Source organism: Bombyx mori, chromosome 5, assembly GCF_030269925.1.
Source record: "Bombyx mori chromosome 5, ASM3026992v2".
NCBI classification, from domain to species: Eukaryota; Metazoa; Arthropoda; class Insecta; order Lepidoptera; family Bombycidae; genus Bombyx; species Bombyx mori.
The window spans coordinates 18,549,882-18,570,498 of NC_085111.1; the positions used below are offsets into that span (position 1 = coordinate 18,549,882).

The 20,617-nt window shown below is 41.0% G+C and overlaps 1 protein-coding gene across 4 annotated transcripts in view; it reads left to right on the forward strand.

The window, feature by feature from the left end:
* LOC101742959 (neuroglian) overlaps positions 1 to 20,617 on the forward strand; it is a 44,367-nt gene that overhangs the window by 15,650 nt on the left and 8,100 nt on the right. For all 4 annotated transcript variants that reach the window (XM_038010862.2, XM_038010863.2, XM_038010864.2 and 1 more), the window contains exons 6-9: positions 6,111 to 6,386; positions 17,748 to 17,889; positions 19,651 to 19,778; positions 20,186 to 20,467. In XM_038010862.2, the coding sequence (XP_037866790.1) occupies positions 6,111 to 6,386; positions 17,748 to 17,889; positions 19,651 to 19,778; positions 20,186 to 20,467 (828 nt within the window). The remainder of the gene's footprint in view (positions 1 to 6,110; positions 6,387 to 17,747; positions 17,890 to 19,650; positions 19,779 to 20,185; positions 20,468 to 20,617) is intronic.

A 20,617-nucleotide genomic window follows, 5' to 3' on the forward strand; every position in this document is an offset into this window, starting at 1 on the left:
CAGGTCCTACAAGAAGGTTATTGCCAAGGCGAAGTCGGAGCACGTTGCTAGAGTTGGCGAGCGACTAAAGAGCTATCCCTCTGGGAGCCGTGCTTTTTGGTCGCTCGCCAAAGCCGCAGAAGGAAACTTTTGCAGGTCTAGTCTCCCACCACTGCGAAAGTCCGATGACAGTCTGGCCCATAGTGCGAAAGAGAAGGCTGACCTTCTGGTCAAACTCTTCGCCTCGAACTCGACCGTGGACGACGGGGGTGCTACACCACCGAACATCCCCCGGTGTGATAGTTCCCTGCCGGAGATCTGCTTTACACAGTGTGCAGTCAGGCGGGAACTCCGACTCCTGGACGTCCATAAGTCGAGTGGGCCAGACGGCATCCCCGCAGTGGTTCTGAAAACGTGCGCCCCTGAGCTGACGCCTGCGCTAACGCGTCTGTATCGCCTCTCTTATTGCGCTAACAGGGTTCCGTCTTCATGGAAGACCGCCCACGTCCACCCTATCCCCAAGAAGGGTGACCGGTCGGACCCATCGAGCTATAGGCCTATCGCGATAACTTCCTTGCTTTCCAAGGTGATGGAGCGAATAATAAATATACAACTCCTGAAGTATCTTGAAGATCGCCAGCTGATCAGTGACCGACAGTACGGTTTCCGTCACGGTCGCTCAGCTGGCGATCTTCTCGTATACCTTACTCACAGGTGGGCTGAAGCCTTGGAGAGCAAGGGCGAGGCTCTTGCTGTGAGCCTTGATATCGCGAAGGCCTTCGACAGGGTCTGGCATAGGGCACTTCTGTCGAAGCTACCATCTTACGGAATCCCCGAGGGTCTCTGCAAGTGGATCGCTAGCTTTTTGGATGGGCGGAGCATCACGGTCGTTGTAGACGGCGATTGCTCTGATACCATGACCATTAACGCTGGCGTTCCACAAGGTTCGGTGCTCTCCCCCACGCTTTTCATCCTGTATATCAATGACATGCTGTCAATTGATGGCATGCATTGCTATGCGGATGACAGCACGGGGGATGCGCGATATATCGGCCATCAGAGTCTCTCTCGGAGCGTGGTGCAGGAGAGACGATCAAAACTTGTGTCTGAAGTGGAGAACTCTCTGGGGCGAGTCTCTAAATGGGGTGAATTGAACTTGATTCAATTCAACCCGTTAAAGACACAAGTTTGCGCGTTCACTGCGAAGAAGGACCCCTTTGTCATGGCGCCGCAATTCCAAGGAGTATCCCTGCAACCTTCCGAGAGTATTGGGATACTTGGGGTCGACATTTCGAGCGATGTCCAGTTTCGGAGTCATCTGGAAGGCAAAGCCAAGTTGGCGTCCAAAATGCTGGGAGTCCTCAACAGAGCGAAGCGGTACTTCACGCCTGGACAAAGGCTTTTGCTTTATAAAGCACAAGTCCGGCCTCGCGTGGAGTACTGCTCCCATCTCTGGGCCGGGGCTCCCAAATACCAGCTTCTTCCATTTGACTCCATACAGAGGAGGGCCGTTCGGATTGTCGATAATCCCATTCTCACGGATCGTTTGGAGCCTCTGGGTCTGCGGAGGGACTTCGGTTCCCTCTGCATTTTGTACCATGTTGTATGTTCCATGGGGAGTGCTCTGAGGAATTGTTCGAGATGATACCGGCATCTCGTTTTTACCATCGCACCGCCCGCCACCGGAGTAGAGTTCATCCATACTACCTGGAGCCACTGCGGTCATCCACAGTGCGTTTCCAGAGGTCTTTTTTGCCACGTACCATCCGGCTATGGAATGAGCTCCCCTCCACGGTGTTTCCCGAGCGCTATGACATGTCCTTCTTCAAACGAGGCTTGTGGAGAGTATTAAACGGTAGGCAGCGGCTTGGCTCTGCCCCTGGCATTGCTGAAGTCCATGGGCGACGGTAACCACTCACCATCAGGTGGGCCGTATGCTCGTCTGCCTACAAGGGCAATAAAAAAAAAAAAAAAAACTTCTAAAATCAACTATCTATTAACTTTTAACGTATCACAAAATCAACTTATATTTATTTTTATAAAATCAAATTTTCATTTGGCAAGTAATCAGTCTGATAATTAAATAATTATAAATGTCAAAGTATAAAAGTAAATCTTTATATGATAATACTTTGTCAGTCCATATAGCTATTTATTTTTGCAGGGTAAGCTCGAATGGCATTTGAAAGTACATAATACTTTATTTTTAAAACACATACATCTTGATGTAGCACAGTTTTTCTTGCAAAGGCACTTCTTAAATCCCTGGCCGGTTCCAGTGGATTGCAAGTTGGCAACTGACCGTAGTGCAAGACTCGTCCCGCTGTCCCCGCGTACCCACCAATATCTTAAATGTTTTACATTTCCGATTGCTATTTAGGAAATGTGTAATGTGTAAGTATAATATAATTTATTTCACACATTTCCGTGCGATTTTAGGAATTACATACATTTCCTAGGAATTGTATACAATGACGGATTACATACATTTCCGTTAACATATATAAATGTATTATTTACATAATATGAAATCTTAAAATGTTTGTTAATTTAATTTATCTCGTGCTTTGAGTTTCTAATGAACCAAACGGTTAAAATATAATCTTCAGAGATAAAACTGTGATTGATAGAAAAAAATTAGGTATCATGAGGTCAAAACAAATTATATATAACATTTATCGTGTCGTGTGCGGAACGTGATCCTGAAACAACAAGGAGGAATTAAGCTTTAAAGGGAAGGTTGTCCCGATTGAGTTTAAGAGTGTTGGTGTAAATCGCCGTTTAATGTTAACCATTGTTTATTTGTTTTAGTCATCATTTGAATGGCCGATTTAATTGATTTATTTTTTGTATTTATTACATCGCGGCCATTATAAACATAGTAATTCGATTGATTTTGATATTCAATTTGCAATTTAGTTATTAATAACGTTCTAGTCTCTCAGTTGTGCTTTATGAAAGTTCATCCGGTCCTTCGAAGATCAATAACTCGGTTTCTACTTGCAATAGAGATCTAAAATCAATGAATGTTGAGGGTTTTATAAAATTACCGATTTTGTTTCTTAAATGTTATCTTAGGAATTTTGGCTAAAATGAAAATTTTCATTCGTTTTTTAGAGGTCCCGATTGTGGGTAAGAACTGTCCCGACGAATTCTAATTTTTTTCTTTTTTTTTTTGTTCCTACTTATGCTGATAGCCTTGAGAGGCTATTTCAGCTTACCCTAGCGTGTGTAGGTGAGCTCACGGGACTCAAACCGGAGAGTTGCTAACACTAACCCTAGCAAGGGCAGTGCTTCGCAGAATCTACCACCGGATCGGAAACGCGACCTACTGAGAAGATCCGGTGAGAAACTCAGTGGGCTGTGTCTGGTGTACTATAGTTATGGTTTTCTTACTTTTTTAAATTCCGCCTCAATTAATGCGTATGTATATGACACAACAATTACGAATTTTATATCCGTGATTTGTAAATCGTAATTTTTTATTGAACTCATATTCTCGTATCGTCTTGTATTCTCTCGTATTCTGTTTGTTTCCCAAAAATAAAACGTTTCAAATCAAGAAAATCTTTGTGAAATTCCATCGAGGTTTGCTTAAATTTATTCTGAACGCATCAAAGAATTCTCATTAGTGAGCTATACAATTGTTTGTTTCCGACTTTAGTCAATGGCTAGCCTTGTTTCGTAAGATTTTTCTTCCCGTATGGTGTCGTCAGGTCGGATCTGTGTTACTATTTTAATGCGTACAGGAATAAATTGAGGGTATGAGAGTCTAAAAGTTCTGAAAAATTAAAAACCAAACTCCGTCGTTTAAAACAAAAATCTCAGTATTCGAGTATCGATTTTTCGACAATTTTTCTGAGTTAACAAAAATGTTAGTTAGAACTTTTATGAGTTTCTGGGAGTATTTATAAAAAAATACTTATTTTGGTAGGTACACAGTAAAAAATAGAACAAAAACAGAATTAGATTTAATAAATAGAACATAACTGTCGCATTTGGGAGATGGAATTAGAATGAGAGGTTTTTGTGAAGTGTTATTACTGAGGAGTTTGTTGAGTAGGCAGGGTAGGACCAGGCGGTAACGACAGAAGGTTCACAGGGCACCTATAAAAATCGAAAAAAAACCCATCGTGACCAATTTTGGGTAGTGCTAGCCGTTTCGTTGGCTCAAGGAATATGCTCTACAGTTCATTGCAAAGGTTGTGATGAAACATGTCAGCTATGATAGCTTTGTTTCTACTGTTATAACTTAACGATCAATTCCGGTTTGAGTAAAATCAAACTCAAGTTTCATAAACTTAAAGTTGATGTTGCCTTAGCTGTAGTAGCTAGTAGTGCCATTTAATTTCGAGTTAACAACTTGAGTCTTCGAATCACGCTCGTTGCTTTTATAACGTGATCAATGTCTAACAGTTCCCGATCGCGTCCAGACCTTGAACCGTCCCGGCATTAGGTCAGAAACGATCACGAGTACAAACTCATTAACCGTTCCGTAATGTACAGGGCGTACGTACGTGTGACGTAATGCGGTTAGGTCACGAACGTAAATAATCGGTCCGGATCCCGCCGCGGCCCGGGATGTCCACCTCACGTACTACGTCCTTTTTATTGTTCCGGTGCGACCGTTGCTGGTAGATATTCATGGTTCAGGGTTGTAATACGACTGCCCGACACGAGAATGCGTTGAATAGTGGTGAAAGATGAAGATACATATTCTTTTACTGCCATCTATACAATTCTATTTCCGAACTATCTTACTGGACTGGAAACCTTGACCTTGAAAAGATTTTGCTCTCGACATGGCTTATTTCTACCAGCTCATGGTGAATAAAACAACATAAAAGCTGAACCTACAGTCATAACCTAAGTCCTTATACAGTTACTGGTGGCAGGACCTCTTGTGAGTCCGCGCGGGTAAGTACCACCGCCCCGCCTATTTCTGCCGTGAAGCAGTAATGCGTTTCGGTTTGAAGGGTGGGGCAGCCGTTGTAACTATACTGAGACCTTAGAACTTATATCTCAAGGTGAGTGGCGCTTTTACGTTGTAGATGTCTTTGGGCTCCAGTAACCACTTAACACCATGTGGGCTGTGAGCTCGTCCACGCATCTAAGCAATAAATAAAAAAAAGTATTCAATGCTTAGTTTTAGTTTTTTCGGCGACTGCGTTTCTATTTGATTAAGAAAGAATTGAGGACATAGTCAACGCCTAAAGTAACTTAATACCGCTTTGAAAATATTGCATATATTATTAAATTTAATATCTGATAGCTCTCCGGGAGCCGCATAACGAATTTTATGGCTTAATTAACCTGCGCACGTGGCTTCAGTGCCGTATAAAACAGATGCCATGAAATGTTTATAGCTCCGTTCTGTAATAATTCAAAGTTCTATGCGGATTCAAATGTCCGGGCTTATAATTATTAATTTACCATAAGACGAGCTATGGAGGTTAGATTGGTTTATTTTCATAATTATGCGCCCCGTCGTCTAGTCTGTAGGTTCCGAGTGGCAGTACCGTACAAAGAGCTTTTCTGTCGGTTCAATCTTAACCATCGCGTGTACTACATACTACATAATCATAAGTCCCGGTTTCACTAGTCTATGATTATTTCAAATCTTTTTGTAGTTTGTGAAATGTGACAAGAAAATACTGATGCTTTAATAATGGCCTGGTTTGCGGAATTCAAGATACGGTTCAGTTTAATTTTGTGTTGTACCCATGAAATTGAGGTTTCAAACTATGTCTCAAGCTGTATGTGTTTGATGTATGTTGGAGCTCCGAGCATCGTTTACTGTCATTGTACTGGTGGTAGGGTGTCTTGTTTTTATTACTACGGTTATTATATTATTACGGTTGTGAAGCAGCAATGCGTTTCGGTTTCAAAGGTGAAACTGCTGTTGTACTGTAAAAACTGATACTCATGTCTTAAGATAGGTATTTACGTGTAACACTAGGTGGGTCCTGAGCTCGTCCAAAACAACTAAACAACAAAAAAGTGGATTGTGAGCCGACATTCGTGTAAAAATCACTATTTTAAAGATTATTTCTCAATAAAATTCATATTCTGGTTACGTAATAACACAAAATATTCAAACAGTCATATTGAACATAAGTCCGTTTTCACAGCTGCGCCATTCTTCACGGTGGAACCAGAGATCCAGAACCTAGCCGAGGGCGAGACCGCGGTCATCCGCTGCGAGGCGGACGGCACCCCGGCGCCGAAGATATCCTGGATCCACAACGGGAAGCCGATCGAGCAGGCCGAGCTGAACCCGCGCCGCCAAGTCAGCGCCAACTCCATCGTCATCACCGACCTCGTGAAGAAGGACACGGGCAACTACGGCTGCAACGCCACCAGCGCCATCGGCTACGTCTACAAGGACGTCTACATCAACGTGCAGTGTGAGTACTCGTCTGTTTTTGCCACGCACCATCCGGCTTTTGAATGAGCTCCCCTCCACTTTTTCCCTACCTGTGCTGATAGGCTCTAACCGGGAGTGTTGCTAACACTGGCCCTAGCAAGAGCCGTACTTCGCAGAATCTACCACCGGATTGGAAACGCGACCCTCAGTGGGCTGTCTATGGGTTAATTCACTGGCCGAGCCCTTTGTCGTAAGCGACGGGTTCGACGAGGACGGTGACCGGTGCTTGAGGTCTCCCCTCCACGGTGTTTCCCGAGCGCTATGACATGTCCTTCTTCAAACGAGGCTTGTGGAGAGTACTTAACGGTAGGCAGTGGTTTAGTTCTGTCTCTCGCATTGCTGCAGTCGATGGGCGACAGTAACCACTCACTATCAGGTGGGTCGGCATACGCGGGCAATAAAATAAAAACAAAAAGCTCCCCTCGTCTCAAGGATTCCACCACAATATCGTCCACGTTCACCTTCTGTATTTATAATTAGTACTTCTAGTGTTTAAAATGAATACGTTTACTATGTTCTGTGCTTTATATTCGCGCGTTTTGTCCCGCTAGGTAGATAGATACCTAGTACTTTTATCGTTGGCGCTTCCACAAAAGTGTTTTGATTATGAACCAAGAAACAAAGTTATTATTAAGTCAAGAACCTCGCCGCGCAGTCAGGGCGCGACTAGTCTTAACGACATCAACTAGTTTAATATACATAAATGCTGTAAGCTTTACGGGTGCCACTAAATTTTGAACTAAAACTGAGAGGTTCAGAGTTTGTTTGAGGCACAGCGCACATGAGGTGGTTCCACCGTGCATCGGTAGCGTGTTCTGGTTTTCAGCGTATACGTTCTTACAAAGCAAAAACCTTGTAACTCTTTCTACGAAAATTGCGCAGACGGAAAATATATGAAATTTCCCACACTTACAGAGAATATACAGAAGGAGTGCAGAATGTTAATTGCTTTTTTTTATGCATAAAAAACACATTAAATCAATTAAAAAAACATTACACACACACACTAACATGTATTTGACACAACCCATATGTACTCTTTTTCATTGTCAAATTTTTGTTGTATAGTCTGTGGTCAAATTCAAAATAGATTATTATTGTTTGTCGTTAATATTATTTATCCATAGTGTAGTATTGGCGAAATCTGTGATTATAGAAGTATAATAGTGTATAATAATAATACTCTTTGACAATAGAACTATAATAATGTTCAAACTTATAATGTCCATTAATTATAGTCGAATTTCGACTACGGCCGGACCACTAATAAGTACTTAATATACATACAATTATCATTTGTCTATTGACTAACTAATAAAATATTAATGCAGCGTAAATGTGTAATTAAAACAATATTAAATCGCATCCTACAAGAATGTGTTTGCGTGAGACATTATCGCTGTGTGTGGGCGTCGGGAAATCGATACGAAACCTACTGTTAGTGTTATCGGGACTTGATGTCTGGTCGCTAGTGGGTGCTCACGTGGGCCGGGGCCAGGAGCGCGGTGCTGAGCACCCATCGTAATGACGTAACTGACGCCACCCACCTTGAGATATGAGTTCTAAGGTCTCAGTATAGTTATAACGGCTGCCCCACCCTTCAAACCGAAACGCATTACTGCTCCACGGCAGAAATAGGCAGGATGGTGGTACCTACCCGTGCGGACTCACAAGACGTCTTACCACCAATAAAGGCGCGTCCTCACGTCTCGACTTATCTCGTCTTACGTTCTTGTCGGTATTCAATAGAGCCGTGACTTAGTAGTAGAGATTCAGGCATCTGTCAAATATTTTGCGTTCTATGATGCCTATGGCCTGAACACCAATAATGTTGTATGATGTGTGGCTATCAGATATACCTACATATATGCTCTATGGGTGATTTACTCTCGCATAATGGCCTCATGTGACGTCATGCTTAGTGAAGTCGCGTTCGGCTGATTCCGATTTATTATCCGATGTTTTTTTTACACCAAATAGTGCACTAAAAATATTTGGGCTACTCGCTGACGTTCAATCAAACAACAGGTCCACATGAGCCGGAATAACATGTTTATAGTTATCATTTCACACGAATCATATTACTAGAATCAACTAAACAAAACAACGTTAAACCGCATTATAAGAGTAAACATATTGATAGCGTGACGTTGAACAAAATTATGTAAAAACCAACTGAAACAAATCTTTTGAAAAATAAACCAGCATAATACCGTCGAGGACTGTATCGTTTAGACTCCAGTGTGATTAGTGCGAGTTTTTTAACGTTCTCTATAGCGTAAAAGTTAACTCAAAGTATGCAGTTGGAACAGCGCCCCTAGCAGCAAATGTAGGCAAGCGTTCTAACTCCATTCAAATTTTTAGTTAATATTTACACTATCGAAAACGTTAAAAAACTCGCACTAAGCACACAAGTTATGGAATATAATAAGATTTGAGTGTAATTTAAAAACTACAATAATCTATATAGAAAATGAAATGAATTCACTTTCATAATGCATATAACAATCGTGTAAACAATGCTTCGAGCGCATGCCTTGTCGTTGACCATTACATTGAACATATGATCGGAGAATTAAAAGTTGCTAGCTCTGCCGAGGTTGCGGTCGCGACATTGTTCAATATTCATATCTCCTTTTGTTCCTCGATTATTGTCCAGCGACGTGTGTGCGGAATAACAAACACAAAAATACTTTTAATTAACATGCATTGTTAGAAACTAATATTGTGTTGTATTTAATAAACCTCGGTCAATGTTGTTCCCTCGTCGTTTGTTAATCCACAGCGTATCAGAATAAACTTGCGTCTGGTACCTCTAGTGGTTTGATGCTCAAGATCCTTCCGGATCGTTGGGCCGAGCGACTTGCCGACGCAGTCCCTAAAATGTAGTTTAAAAGGTCATTGGTTAGAGACAGGCCGCTGAGTTTCTCGACGGATCTTCTCAGTGGGTCACGTTTCCGATCCGGTGGTAGAATCTACCACGAAGCGAAGCATTGCTCTTGCTAGGGCTAGTGTTAGCAACGACGTCAGGTTTAAGCCCCGTGAACTCACCTACTAGTTAAGGCTACGCTGAAATAGTCTCTCAAGACCATCAGCTTAGGTAGGAAAAAAAATAAAGAAAAGGTTAGGGACTGCTTTAACTATCATGTGAGGTTGCATATACGTAATGCCTATGAGGAAATTCCCTGTCTGACGTCAACTCTCCTCATACCTATATCTATAGTTAGTCTCGAACAGTCAGGGAAAGTTATAAAGTCCCCCGACGGACCTAAACCGCCACGCCAGACACATAAATCAACACGTTTAACCAGCAGTCATTTAGAAACTTACTGGTATCCAACGACTCTCGGTTGCTGAGAGCGTAACTGTCACTCAAAATCAATTAGCAGTCGGACAAGAGCTAATCAAAATGAACCTTATGCGTTCTTAATAAGACGCTGTTAGGAGAGGCATTATTTGCCACTGGAAAGGAACTAGCAATGGACTTGGAACTAGATTAACGCGTTCCTACCTCTTTAGCTGGTCCGTGAATGGACTTTTAAGTGAACTTCCGGATTTACTAAGAAGAATAAGTTAATTAAATAATTAAAATAAGTTAGTTAATTTGTAGATTTATTTACGGTTTTTGTGGTCACCCTTGTATTTATAATGTAATCTAAACATCAAGAATTTTCAATCGTAGCACTAAATTATATTGTAATCAAGTCTGGAGTTTGCGAAAAAACCAGAAAATCTAATCGAAAGAATTTAAAAATGTAAGCATTCGCTTCGTGCATTTTTTATTGACCTTGTGGGCAGATGAACATACGGCCCACCTGACGGTGAGCAGTTCGTCGCTCATGGACCTCAGCAACGCCAGGGCATAGCCAAGCCGCTCTTCACCTCTAAATACTCCCGCGCGTGCACCTTGAATTATTAAGTGAAGCCACTATTGAATAATACCTAATAACTCATTTAATGGGTGTGAACTATTCCTGGGGGTTCATGGAATACCCTAGAATAGATATTCCACAAAGAAACTAGGAGAATAGGTAAAAAGAAGGTGAAGATACACAAAACATGTAAAAGTTCAAAGTTAGTAGGACGAGGAGACCATGGTCACAGACTTGTGTCATCAGAATATTAACCGGCTGGGGATTGAACTTAACTCCACTTTGCTACAACGTGTGCTTCTTCAAACGAAGTATGAAAGGTCCCCTCAGGGGTAGTCAACGGCTTGACAGTGCATTCATTGCTGGTGTCTATGAATGATGATGACCATTCATCGTCACACGGATTGTATTTTTTTTACTGCTTAGATGGGTGGACGAGCTAATAGCCCACCTGGTTGTTAAGTGGTTACTGGAGCCCATAGACATTGCAACGTAAATGCGCCACCCACCTTGAGATATAAGTTCTAAGGTCTCAGTATAGTTACAACGGTTGCCCCACCCTTCAAACCGAAACGCATTACTGCTTCACGGCAGAAATAGGCAGGGTGGTGGTACCTACCCGCGCGGACTCTCAAGAGGTCCTACCACCAGTAAAATGTATGTTCGCTTCCCTTTAAAGACGCTAAAGACAAAAAACGATATAAAATCTCTGTCCTGTGAGATTTAGAACGCTTTACATGTTTGTTTTCATTTTATCTTACAACCGCATCGGCTCCTTAAGAAAACACTTCAAAATACATTTCGCCCTGAATTACTCTTGTTTACGAACGTCTGCAACACGGAAGTGCATTAGTGGCGCTCCCCTACCTCGGTGCAACAGCTTTTGTGTGTTATTTATGAACTGGGTCTCGTAAATTAAGGATCGTGCACGCTTGAATATTCCACTCGCAGATTTTTGCAGTACTTTTCTTATAAAACACTAGCGGCCCGCTCCGGTTCCGCTCGGGTCTTTAATAAAAATTTCAACGATATTTGACGTTTTATTTTTTTAAATAAAAGAACACTTATTGCGACATAACATATAATAGTTAGACATGTTATGCCGTCGCGACACTTTTTGTAAATAATAATGTGTTCTACAAGTTGTAGTACATTAATTTATTCTATCATCAATATTTTTCGCAGGGCACGCGATGTAAAGAATATTTTAAGTAATTTTTTTACACCTTGGGTTACATTATAAGAGTTTTAGTAAGGATCCCAAATAAAAAAAAGATTATTGCCTATGTCACTCGGTAATAGTGTAGCTTCCAAACAGTGAAAGAATTTTTCAAATCGGTTAAGTAGATTCGGAGCCTATTCAATACAAACAAACAAACAAATCTTTCTTCTTTATAATATTATAATATAGAAGTATAGATTATAATATTAGTATAGATATGTATGTACGCAATAAATAAGCGAGTGACGACATCCAAACATTTAGTGCATTGCTTTTAATGCCCTTTCGGAGACACATATTGTAAAAAATGACGTCCAATCAAATTAAAAGCCTTATGGTTGCAAATCTTACTGTAAGATGCATTCATGACCATAACTCTACTTAACGGAACGTCTTAGAGAACGAACATTTCGCCTGCTCGGCAGTACTTTTCTACAACGTGAATCAATTATTTATCCTCCGAATCAGATAGGCAGTAACAAAAGCTAGTTTTTTGAGCCAGGATGAGTACCTTCATATCGACGCTTGAAAGGCAAACGTGACTAAGCGACAATAACTGCTTTGTACATAAATGATAGGCAATAACCATATTCGATGCGCAAAAAAAATATTTCTAGGTCTATTAAAATCATTTCAATCCTACAGCTAGATTCGTTAAAATGTATTTTTTTTAAGGTATTTCAACTTTAAATTAGTCTACTGTAAAGTTCACGCATTGTCGCTTAGTCACGTTTGCCTTTCAAGCGTCGATATGTAAACGTTACGACAAATCGTTAAATATTTCTGTGCAGATACACATAGCTTCACAAATCGTTTCAAGGTTCTTTCGTTCAGGACAGTAAATATAAATTAATTCACATCAGTGCCATAACTGTCTAACTTCGCAAGTTGAGCGAACAAAAATGACCTTCAACACAAAAGCTATAAAGTTTATAATAAATGTATCAAAAGGTTCGACTTAGGTTTATTCGTTGCGTATATGGAAGCACAAAAACTGTCGCGACAGAAAGAAGTTTATGTAACTATAAGTAGGTTCCATTATTGGGTTGTTTTATATCATTCAATTGGATTTTTTCTCGTGTGCTTCAAGTATTCAGTAAAGTATACTTTGATTCCAGTGAGTCAGTTAAGTTTCTGGGATTATTTATGGAGAACAATTTATAGCTTTTCAAACAAACAAAAGGTTGGCTTGCACTCTCTTATGAGTCGGTTTACTTCTTAAGGTCGATGAACTGCAAGACACCGCATTCGATTGCACATCATCCAAAACCGCACTTATCAATAAGAAGGTAGCAGTATAAATGTTACCATAATTACCTGGGAAATGTAAGGGACATTGTGTGGAAAATATATAGGTACCATATGACGTTAGTCGTACTTTAAAAAACGTGAACGTACCTTTAGAATGCAATGGATTAGAAACGCGGAAAACGGTTCTGTAAAGAGTTCACGTCGGTTTTTGAAAAGAGGAGTCTGAATAGGTGTCGCGACAGTCATCTTATCATGTGGGACTTGGCATGAGTTTTACGACCGGAATTAATGTCTACAGAATTTTTTATGAAATAATTACTTTCCTATTTTCATCTTAATTTATCTTCCAATGTTTCAAATATTTTCATATTTCGATACTAGCGAACCAACGGAATTGTGGTTCACGTAATCGAGAACCGAGCTCGATAATGCGTATTTCAAAAGCATATTTCGATCGATGACCTGACTAGTAAATAAATATGAGTCTGCTAGATCGCCACGCCTGGAGAGACAAAGACCTTGATCTAAATATCACTTAATATAGATTCGACGCGGAGCTCGAATCGGGTATTTGAATTGGCGAGTAGTTTGGGTAACTTGAAGCTAATGGCATCATCTGACGCGCTCGAAGATTCATACGAAAAGAATTTACACGTATTCATATAGTATGACCACGCCCTCTTCGTATACCTGGTTCCCTATCATCCACCAATTATTATCTTGAGTATCAGAGGTCTTCTTATTTGTGACCCTGTGCAATGATTCAGGGTCATGGATTACGACTAACTTTGTTGTAATGTAACGGAAATACCGACTCTGGGTCACGAGGGATTGCTGCTTGACTGAGGTCACTTAATATTATTAAGTGGCCCTTGAGATTGACAGATTTTGATGAAAAAAAGACATTCGACCGTTTTAAAACTCTTTACAACAAGAGAATGTTGTGTATATAAGAACGGATCTTTCACGGAAATATTTCCCGGGTAGTTTTGTGTCCCTCGGCTTTATCACGCACATTGCAACCATGATCCGGTTCCCCCGGAGATACCTGAGCTCGTCACGCCCCTGGCGACGTCCTAGTAATGACACTACATAAGAGTGGTGTCACCGGTCCACAATTGAATGTTTGCCTTGATTTAATACTGCTGAGACAAACGAAGTTTTTATTATCATTATCGAAAGAAAACAATAGAACGAGGCTATTCAGTCTTGGTCACGATCGGTCGGACAAAGCTTTGAAATGTTAAAACGTTTTGGTCACTGTAGCTCCCTATTCTAACTAATCACCTAACCTAGTTATATCGCATCGCAAAGCCATCATGTGTACCAATCTGAAAGGCAGCACTGCCCTTATTCCAAGACTAAAGGTGACTAGGTACACGCAGCTTCGCCTACCCTAAATAAACCAAACTATCTCGTGCGTTCTTGACACGCCTCACAGAGCGTCCTTCGTGATTATGTAATTGTTATTTGGATCAAGATCACGAGCCCCGCTACATCTCCCGCGGTCCGTAGTGGCTCCGGTGCAGTCCTGCAATGAACAGTTTGCAGCTCACTTTCTTGAGTCACGATTTGTTACAGAGCTTTAGTTCGAAAAACGCCGCACCGCCCTGCTTGCAAACATATTGTAGTGACATCACTCTACCTCAAACCGACTCACTTAAACTAAATTATTGAATTGGTTGTGACGCCGTACTCGATATTATCGAATTTAATTGTTAAAATTAGTTATTACAGAAAGGGCGGTGAATGACGTTCGTAAACACTTATATTCTAGAAGTCGTCATGGCCTGATGGATAAGACGTCCGGTGCATTCGATTATGTAGCGATGCAACGGTGTTCAAATCTCGCAGGCGGGTACCAATTTTTGTAATGAAATACGTACTTGACAATTGTTCACGATTAACTTCCACGGAGAAGGAATAAGTAACATCGTGTAATCAAAATCAAACGTGGTGGGACGTCTTGGGAGTCCGCACGGGTAGCTACCACCACCCTGCCTATTTCTGCCGTGAAGCAGTAATGCGTTTCGGTTTGAAGGGTAGGGCAGCCGTTGTAACTATACTTGAGACCTTAGAACTTATATCTCAAGGTGGGTGGCGCATTTACGTTGTAGATGTCTATGGGCTCCGGTAACCACTTTACAACACCAGGTGGGCCGTGAGCTCGTTCATCCATCTAAGCCTTCTAAGCAATAAAAACAAAAAACAAATTTTTTTTACGTTTGATCGATAACTATTCAATTTTCATTTATAATTTCATTGTTTAAAAATTCTTAATTACTTCGATACGTTTTCTCATATTTTATAATTACAAAAATGCCTTTTAAAAAAAATAAAAACATGTCGTCTTTTGGACCGCTTTTAGTATATTTAGTATAAACACAATTATACAATGAATTGTGTAAAACCTTTTTTGCGGACTTTAATACGGGATCCAGGAATTTGTATGTTTTAACAAGTATTTATTTATATTAAAGAAGTCGTGTCTCACACAAAGCTATGGGGCCCACTGGCCGGGCTACACACGCGAGAGCAAAAAAGTCTTGTGTAAGGTGCTGATTAAGCGCCATTTGTGCTACTACGATAGAGAAATAACAGTATGTACGACGTGGCCTAAAAGATAAGGCACCCGGTATACTCATATCGATTAACGCGACCGTGCCCATGCCGGTGCTCAAATTCCGCTGGCAGGTACCTTTTTTTTTTTAACAAAATACGTTCACAAATAATTTTGATGTTGAAGGAATAATACTAAATTAAACCCACAGAAATTATAATTTAATTTTCGTAATTATTATACAATTGAGACACGAGTCTTAAGGCGAGTGGCGGCATTAATTTTGTTTTCTCATGGACTACGGTAATCACTTACACCAGGTGGTCAAGTTTCATCAAAAATGTCCACGTTTCCATTGAGTTGATGACTGTAATCACGTAAAACTGTATATAGGCTATCCTGAAAGATATGACTCGCGTTTCTTTAATTTCAATAAGTCTTGACCAAAAAAAACAGCCATCGTCGTATATAAGAGCCTCTGACGTCATCGCGTTTCGACCCCTGACATGGACCGAGACAATCACGTGCCGCACGTAACAGGATCCCCGAAATTCACACCGCACGGGAGAGTTCGACAACCCGGGGGTGAGTCACCGGAATGTTCCACAATTCGGGAATCCAATATACAGGCTAATGTAGGGTAGTCAACCCGGAAACGGATATCGGTTTATTTGAATTTAGACCCCTTAAGCTGTTAGAAGCTGTATCGACGATCGTCCTGTTTAACTGAGTGGTTTTCGTTTACTTTAATTAATGGACTGTACTGCAAGACTTGGTGATTTTTTATTTTATTTTAATAAATAATGGTCACATATTGTCTTTATTTGAGTTTCAACTTAACTAACAAATATATAAATTAACACCAAATCGTAATGTATATAAAAAAATATTACAGTTTTCACTGAATTGAGATTTCTCTCAGATTTCTTAAACGAATTTTCATTGAAATCCGGTCTCAAATGCTGTTTAACTTTTCCTATTGTCATTTATTTAGGACCTCATTTAATGACGATATTTTTACTAAGACTTTAATTTAGCCATGATGAATAGTAAGCTCACGCGTAGAACGGTGTTACCGTACAAATCCACCGTGTAACAACTGATTTGTCGCTCAACAATGAGCAATATACTGAAGGACATAATCACATTATTAGATAATCCAGTCATCTCATTTTTGTTTTGATTGATCGTAGACAAGTGTGCATTTGATATGAAAATAAAAAACCCAATAGCTAACCACGGTTCAGTTGAGAGTCTCCAAAATCTTTGTCTTATCCTTGCATGTTTCCAATGTCCAAACGATTCTCAATCAGTCCGTACAGATTAAATTGTTCCGTTACGACTGGTCGAACGGGCAAAACGAGTTCCTCGGCACTAGTTCGCCTCTATTGGGCACATCCTGACGCCGCGCCGCTTGCCCGGCTCACATTAGAACGCCCACATCAACAAAACGCACGAAATTTGTACGTCCCTATTACGTTATGATTTGATTCTTGCCTTGATTGGAATTAATCTATGCGGGTCAAAGTTGAAGCTACAATTTTTTTTAAATATCAGATTTTATCATTCTTAACGTTACAGTGTAGGAAGCTATATAAATACAGGCTTACGATTACTACTTTCGAGAAAATAAGTCCTGATAACAATATTGTTGCCGAAACAGAAATTGAAGTAGGTAGTAGACAGTAAAAGTTTTATAACGATTTTGTAGTGTTTTTTTCTAAAAAAAATTACCTTTGTAAAGTTCAAAGATCAAAGAAATATTCGTGATACTAATCTGTATATATCGATTTATAAACATACGATTAGTAATTGGTGTAGGAAAAAGGGGACTTGTTGACGAAGCGGCAATAAATGGTCACCACCATTTTAAACTATGTGGTATTTTCTGTGGCAATCAAGATGCATGAGAACTTTATCGCGATGTGTGTTCGTTAACTACGTTAATTTCCCTTAGCTTATATAGAAATTCGCTATATTTAATCAGTTCATATGAAAGACATGAATAATGCATAAATAGACAAATTTGAGCACGTCGCATGACTTCGAAGGCAGATGAGCTTAAGGCCTATGACAGGTCAGGCCAGGAGTTATCGTGGCTAATGGCCATCTAGAATCTTAGAGATACAACCGAGGCCCTTTATTTACAAACCCCGCTTGAAGAAGAACATGTCAGCACTAAGGGAACAAAGTACTATAGGTTTAAAAATTAGATTATAAATGGTAAAAATGATTGCGGTAAGAAGACTATTGAAGTTGGTACAATGCTAAGAAAGATGATATGTGTTTACATCATACATATAATTTCTCAGAACGCTGAGTTTGTGTTTTTATATATCTCAATTTCATGATGACAAAAGAATCATAACTTTCATTGTCTGTGTGTGTGTTTGTGTCCGCACATTTGATGTATTAATTTATTATTTGAACTTGCAGCCATTCCCCCTGAAATCAAGGAGGGTCCCATGAACCTGACCAACGTGGACGGCTCCGAGGCTGTGCTCAAGTGCAGAGTCTTTGGAGCACCGAAACCTATCGTTAAATGGATGAAGGACAACGTCGACGTCACAGGAGGGAAGTAAGTAATCTTCGCACGCGTTTGCAGAGGAGAAACGCGACGCGTGATCATGGTGCTTCCGACCCGCCACTATGCAGTAGTGAAATAATAAGGTGTTTGAAGAATACCACTTTTTACTGGTGGTAGGACCTCTTGTGAGTCCGCGCGGGTAGGTACCACCACCCTACCTATTTCTGCCGTGAAGCAATAATGCGTTTCGGTTTGAAGGGTGAGGCAGCCGCTGTAACTATACTTGATACCTTAGAACTTATATCTCAAGGTGGGTCTCGCATTTACGTCGTAGATGTCTATGGGCTCCAGTAACGACTTAACACCAGGTGAGCTGTGAGCTCGTCCACCCATCTAAGTAATAAAAAAAAATTATTGAAATCGTCAAAAGCAGACAGCGTTGCTGGCAGCGATATCTTATTTACACTTTTCCATGAATGTTGGTAGTATTTTTATTGTAAGATTTCCGTAGGCGAATTCTGATCTCTCCCGGCGCCTTGATTATACTGCAAGGTAATCAACAGTTCCGCCAGCCCGCCCGGGGTTACCTCTTGTTGCGACCGACAAGGATCGAAATTCAGGCTTTGGTGTCTATGGGATCTGGTAACCGTCCAACATCAGATCAGACCCGACTTCATTTCAACATTTAGAATCTGCAACGCTTTTCGGCTGAATGGTACATGGAAGCTATGGTATCTACAGAGCCCACTCCTACTCAGGAAGGCAAGGAAGTACGACGATATACGAGATATTCCACAACAATAAATACAACATACAAGCTACGACTAGTTTCGAAATTATTCTTCAATTGCAGCATTAACACATATATTTTATATTTCGTCACTTACCATACGTAATGAGACCGGTGTCTTTGTTATTTTATTGTGTAACAGAAAATGTTTACCAACAAAACCGAACATTTGCAACTAAATCAGGGCTTGATATAGTATCAAATCAATAATACATCCTTAAATATTGTCACTCGATTTAAATTCTATAATCATTTTCGACCCGTTTTCCCTTTAAAGAGTTTAATTCGTATCTGACCTTTACCGAGACCTTTCCCGGCTTTTATATTTAGTCGGCATTCTGTTACTTCGCCGGAGTGTTGTGGGTCATTTTGATTGAAACGAATTTTGTATTGGGCGCTCCGTTATGTCACACTTGCGAGACAAAGAAAACATGTCGCTGCCAGAGCATTCATAATGTTGCATTGTCCTATATTTATTTTATAATGAACTTGACATTAGTAAGTTCTATTGCTTCACAGTTGTACTGATAGTCTCGTATTGACATGGATAATAGCGATGGTTTCGTTTAATACCAAGATAACAATTTATTTTGCTGAATTACTCTTAATTTACTATGCTAAACTCAATGCTGACATATAGAGAATTATGTTGATGAGGACTCTGGAGAAACTCAATTGAATGTCATCCTCCGCAATTATAGGTTACTAGCGACCCGCCCTCGTTTCGCTTCGAAACTGTAGTTTATTATTGATTTCTCCACTATTTAATGGATGTTATTATACATATAAACCTTCCTCTTCAATCACTCTATCTAATAAAAAAAACTGCATCAAAATCCGTTGCGTAGTTTTAAAGATTTAAGCATTCTTAGGGACAGACAGATATAGGGACAGAGAAAGCTACTTTGTTTTATACTATGTAGTGATAGCAAATTCCCTGCGAGCTCGCGACTCCCAGCCACTAGAAATAAGTTCCACTTCTTCATCAAAATCCTAGTTTAAACATAATTTCCAATGAACAGATACAACATAACGGCGGAGGGCGACCTCGTGATCCGCGACGTGTCGTTCACTGACGTGGGCACGTACCAGTGCTACGCCAAGAACAAGTTCGGCGAGACCTCCGCCTACGGATCGCTGGTGGTCAAGAGTAAGGACACGTGCCCTCCAATTGAACCTCCACCATACACTCGTAGTCGCGGCCCGCTCACGCACGGTCGAGGAACGAATATTGTCGACAAGTGCTATTAGTGGTGAATTAGCTAATAAGTAGCCAACCACTATCGAACACCGCCGCGGACCCGGGCCTTCGAAGTGTTATTCAAGAATTCTGGACTCTTGTAGTAACTTTGTTAAACACTAATTCAGTATCCTCACATTTATCGTCTGTTGATATTTCACGTAAAGTGTTCACTGTTAAGAAATACTCTTAAATAACACCACTCAAACCGATTTGAATTGTGTTCTCGACGTGGCGCGAGGTGTCCGCCCCCGCGCCCGCTCGCCGCTCACTGCGACCACGGAGCGCCAAGTAACGGTTGTACGTTTGGACCGCAGAGCACACGGTGATCACGGACAAGCCGGAGCACTACGAGGTGGCGGCGGGCTCGTCGGCCACGTTCCGCTGCAACGCCAACGCGGACGACTCGCTGCCGCTGCAAATCATCTGGCTCAACGACGGCCAGCAGATCGACTTCGAGAGCCAGCCGCGCTTCCGCATGACCAACGACTACTCGCTGCTCATCTCCGACACCAGCGAGCTCGACTCCGGCCAGTACACCTGCATCGCCAGGACGCCCGTCGACGAGGCGCGCGCCCAGGCCACGCTCACCGTCCAAGGTTCGACCCGCCCTCACTACAGATACAAACGAAAGGACTTGTTTTAGCTTAGCTTAGCGCCGTTCAGGTTTGGCACTCAATAATATGCAAAAACGGTTTTAATATCCGACTCTTCAAACCGGGACTCAGTCTGATCTGAAATTCATTATT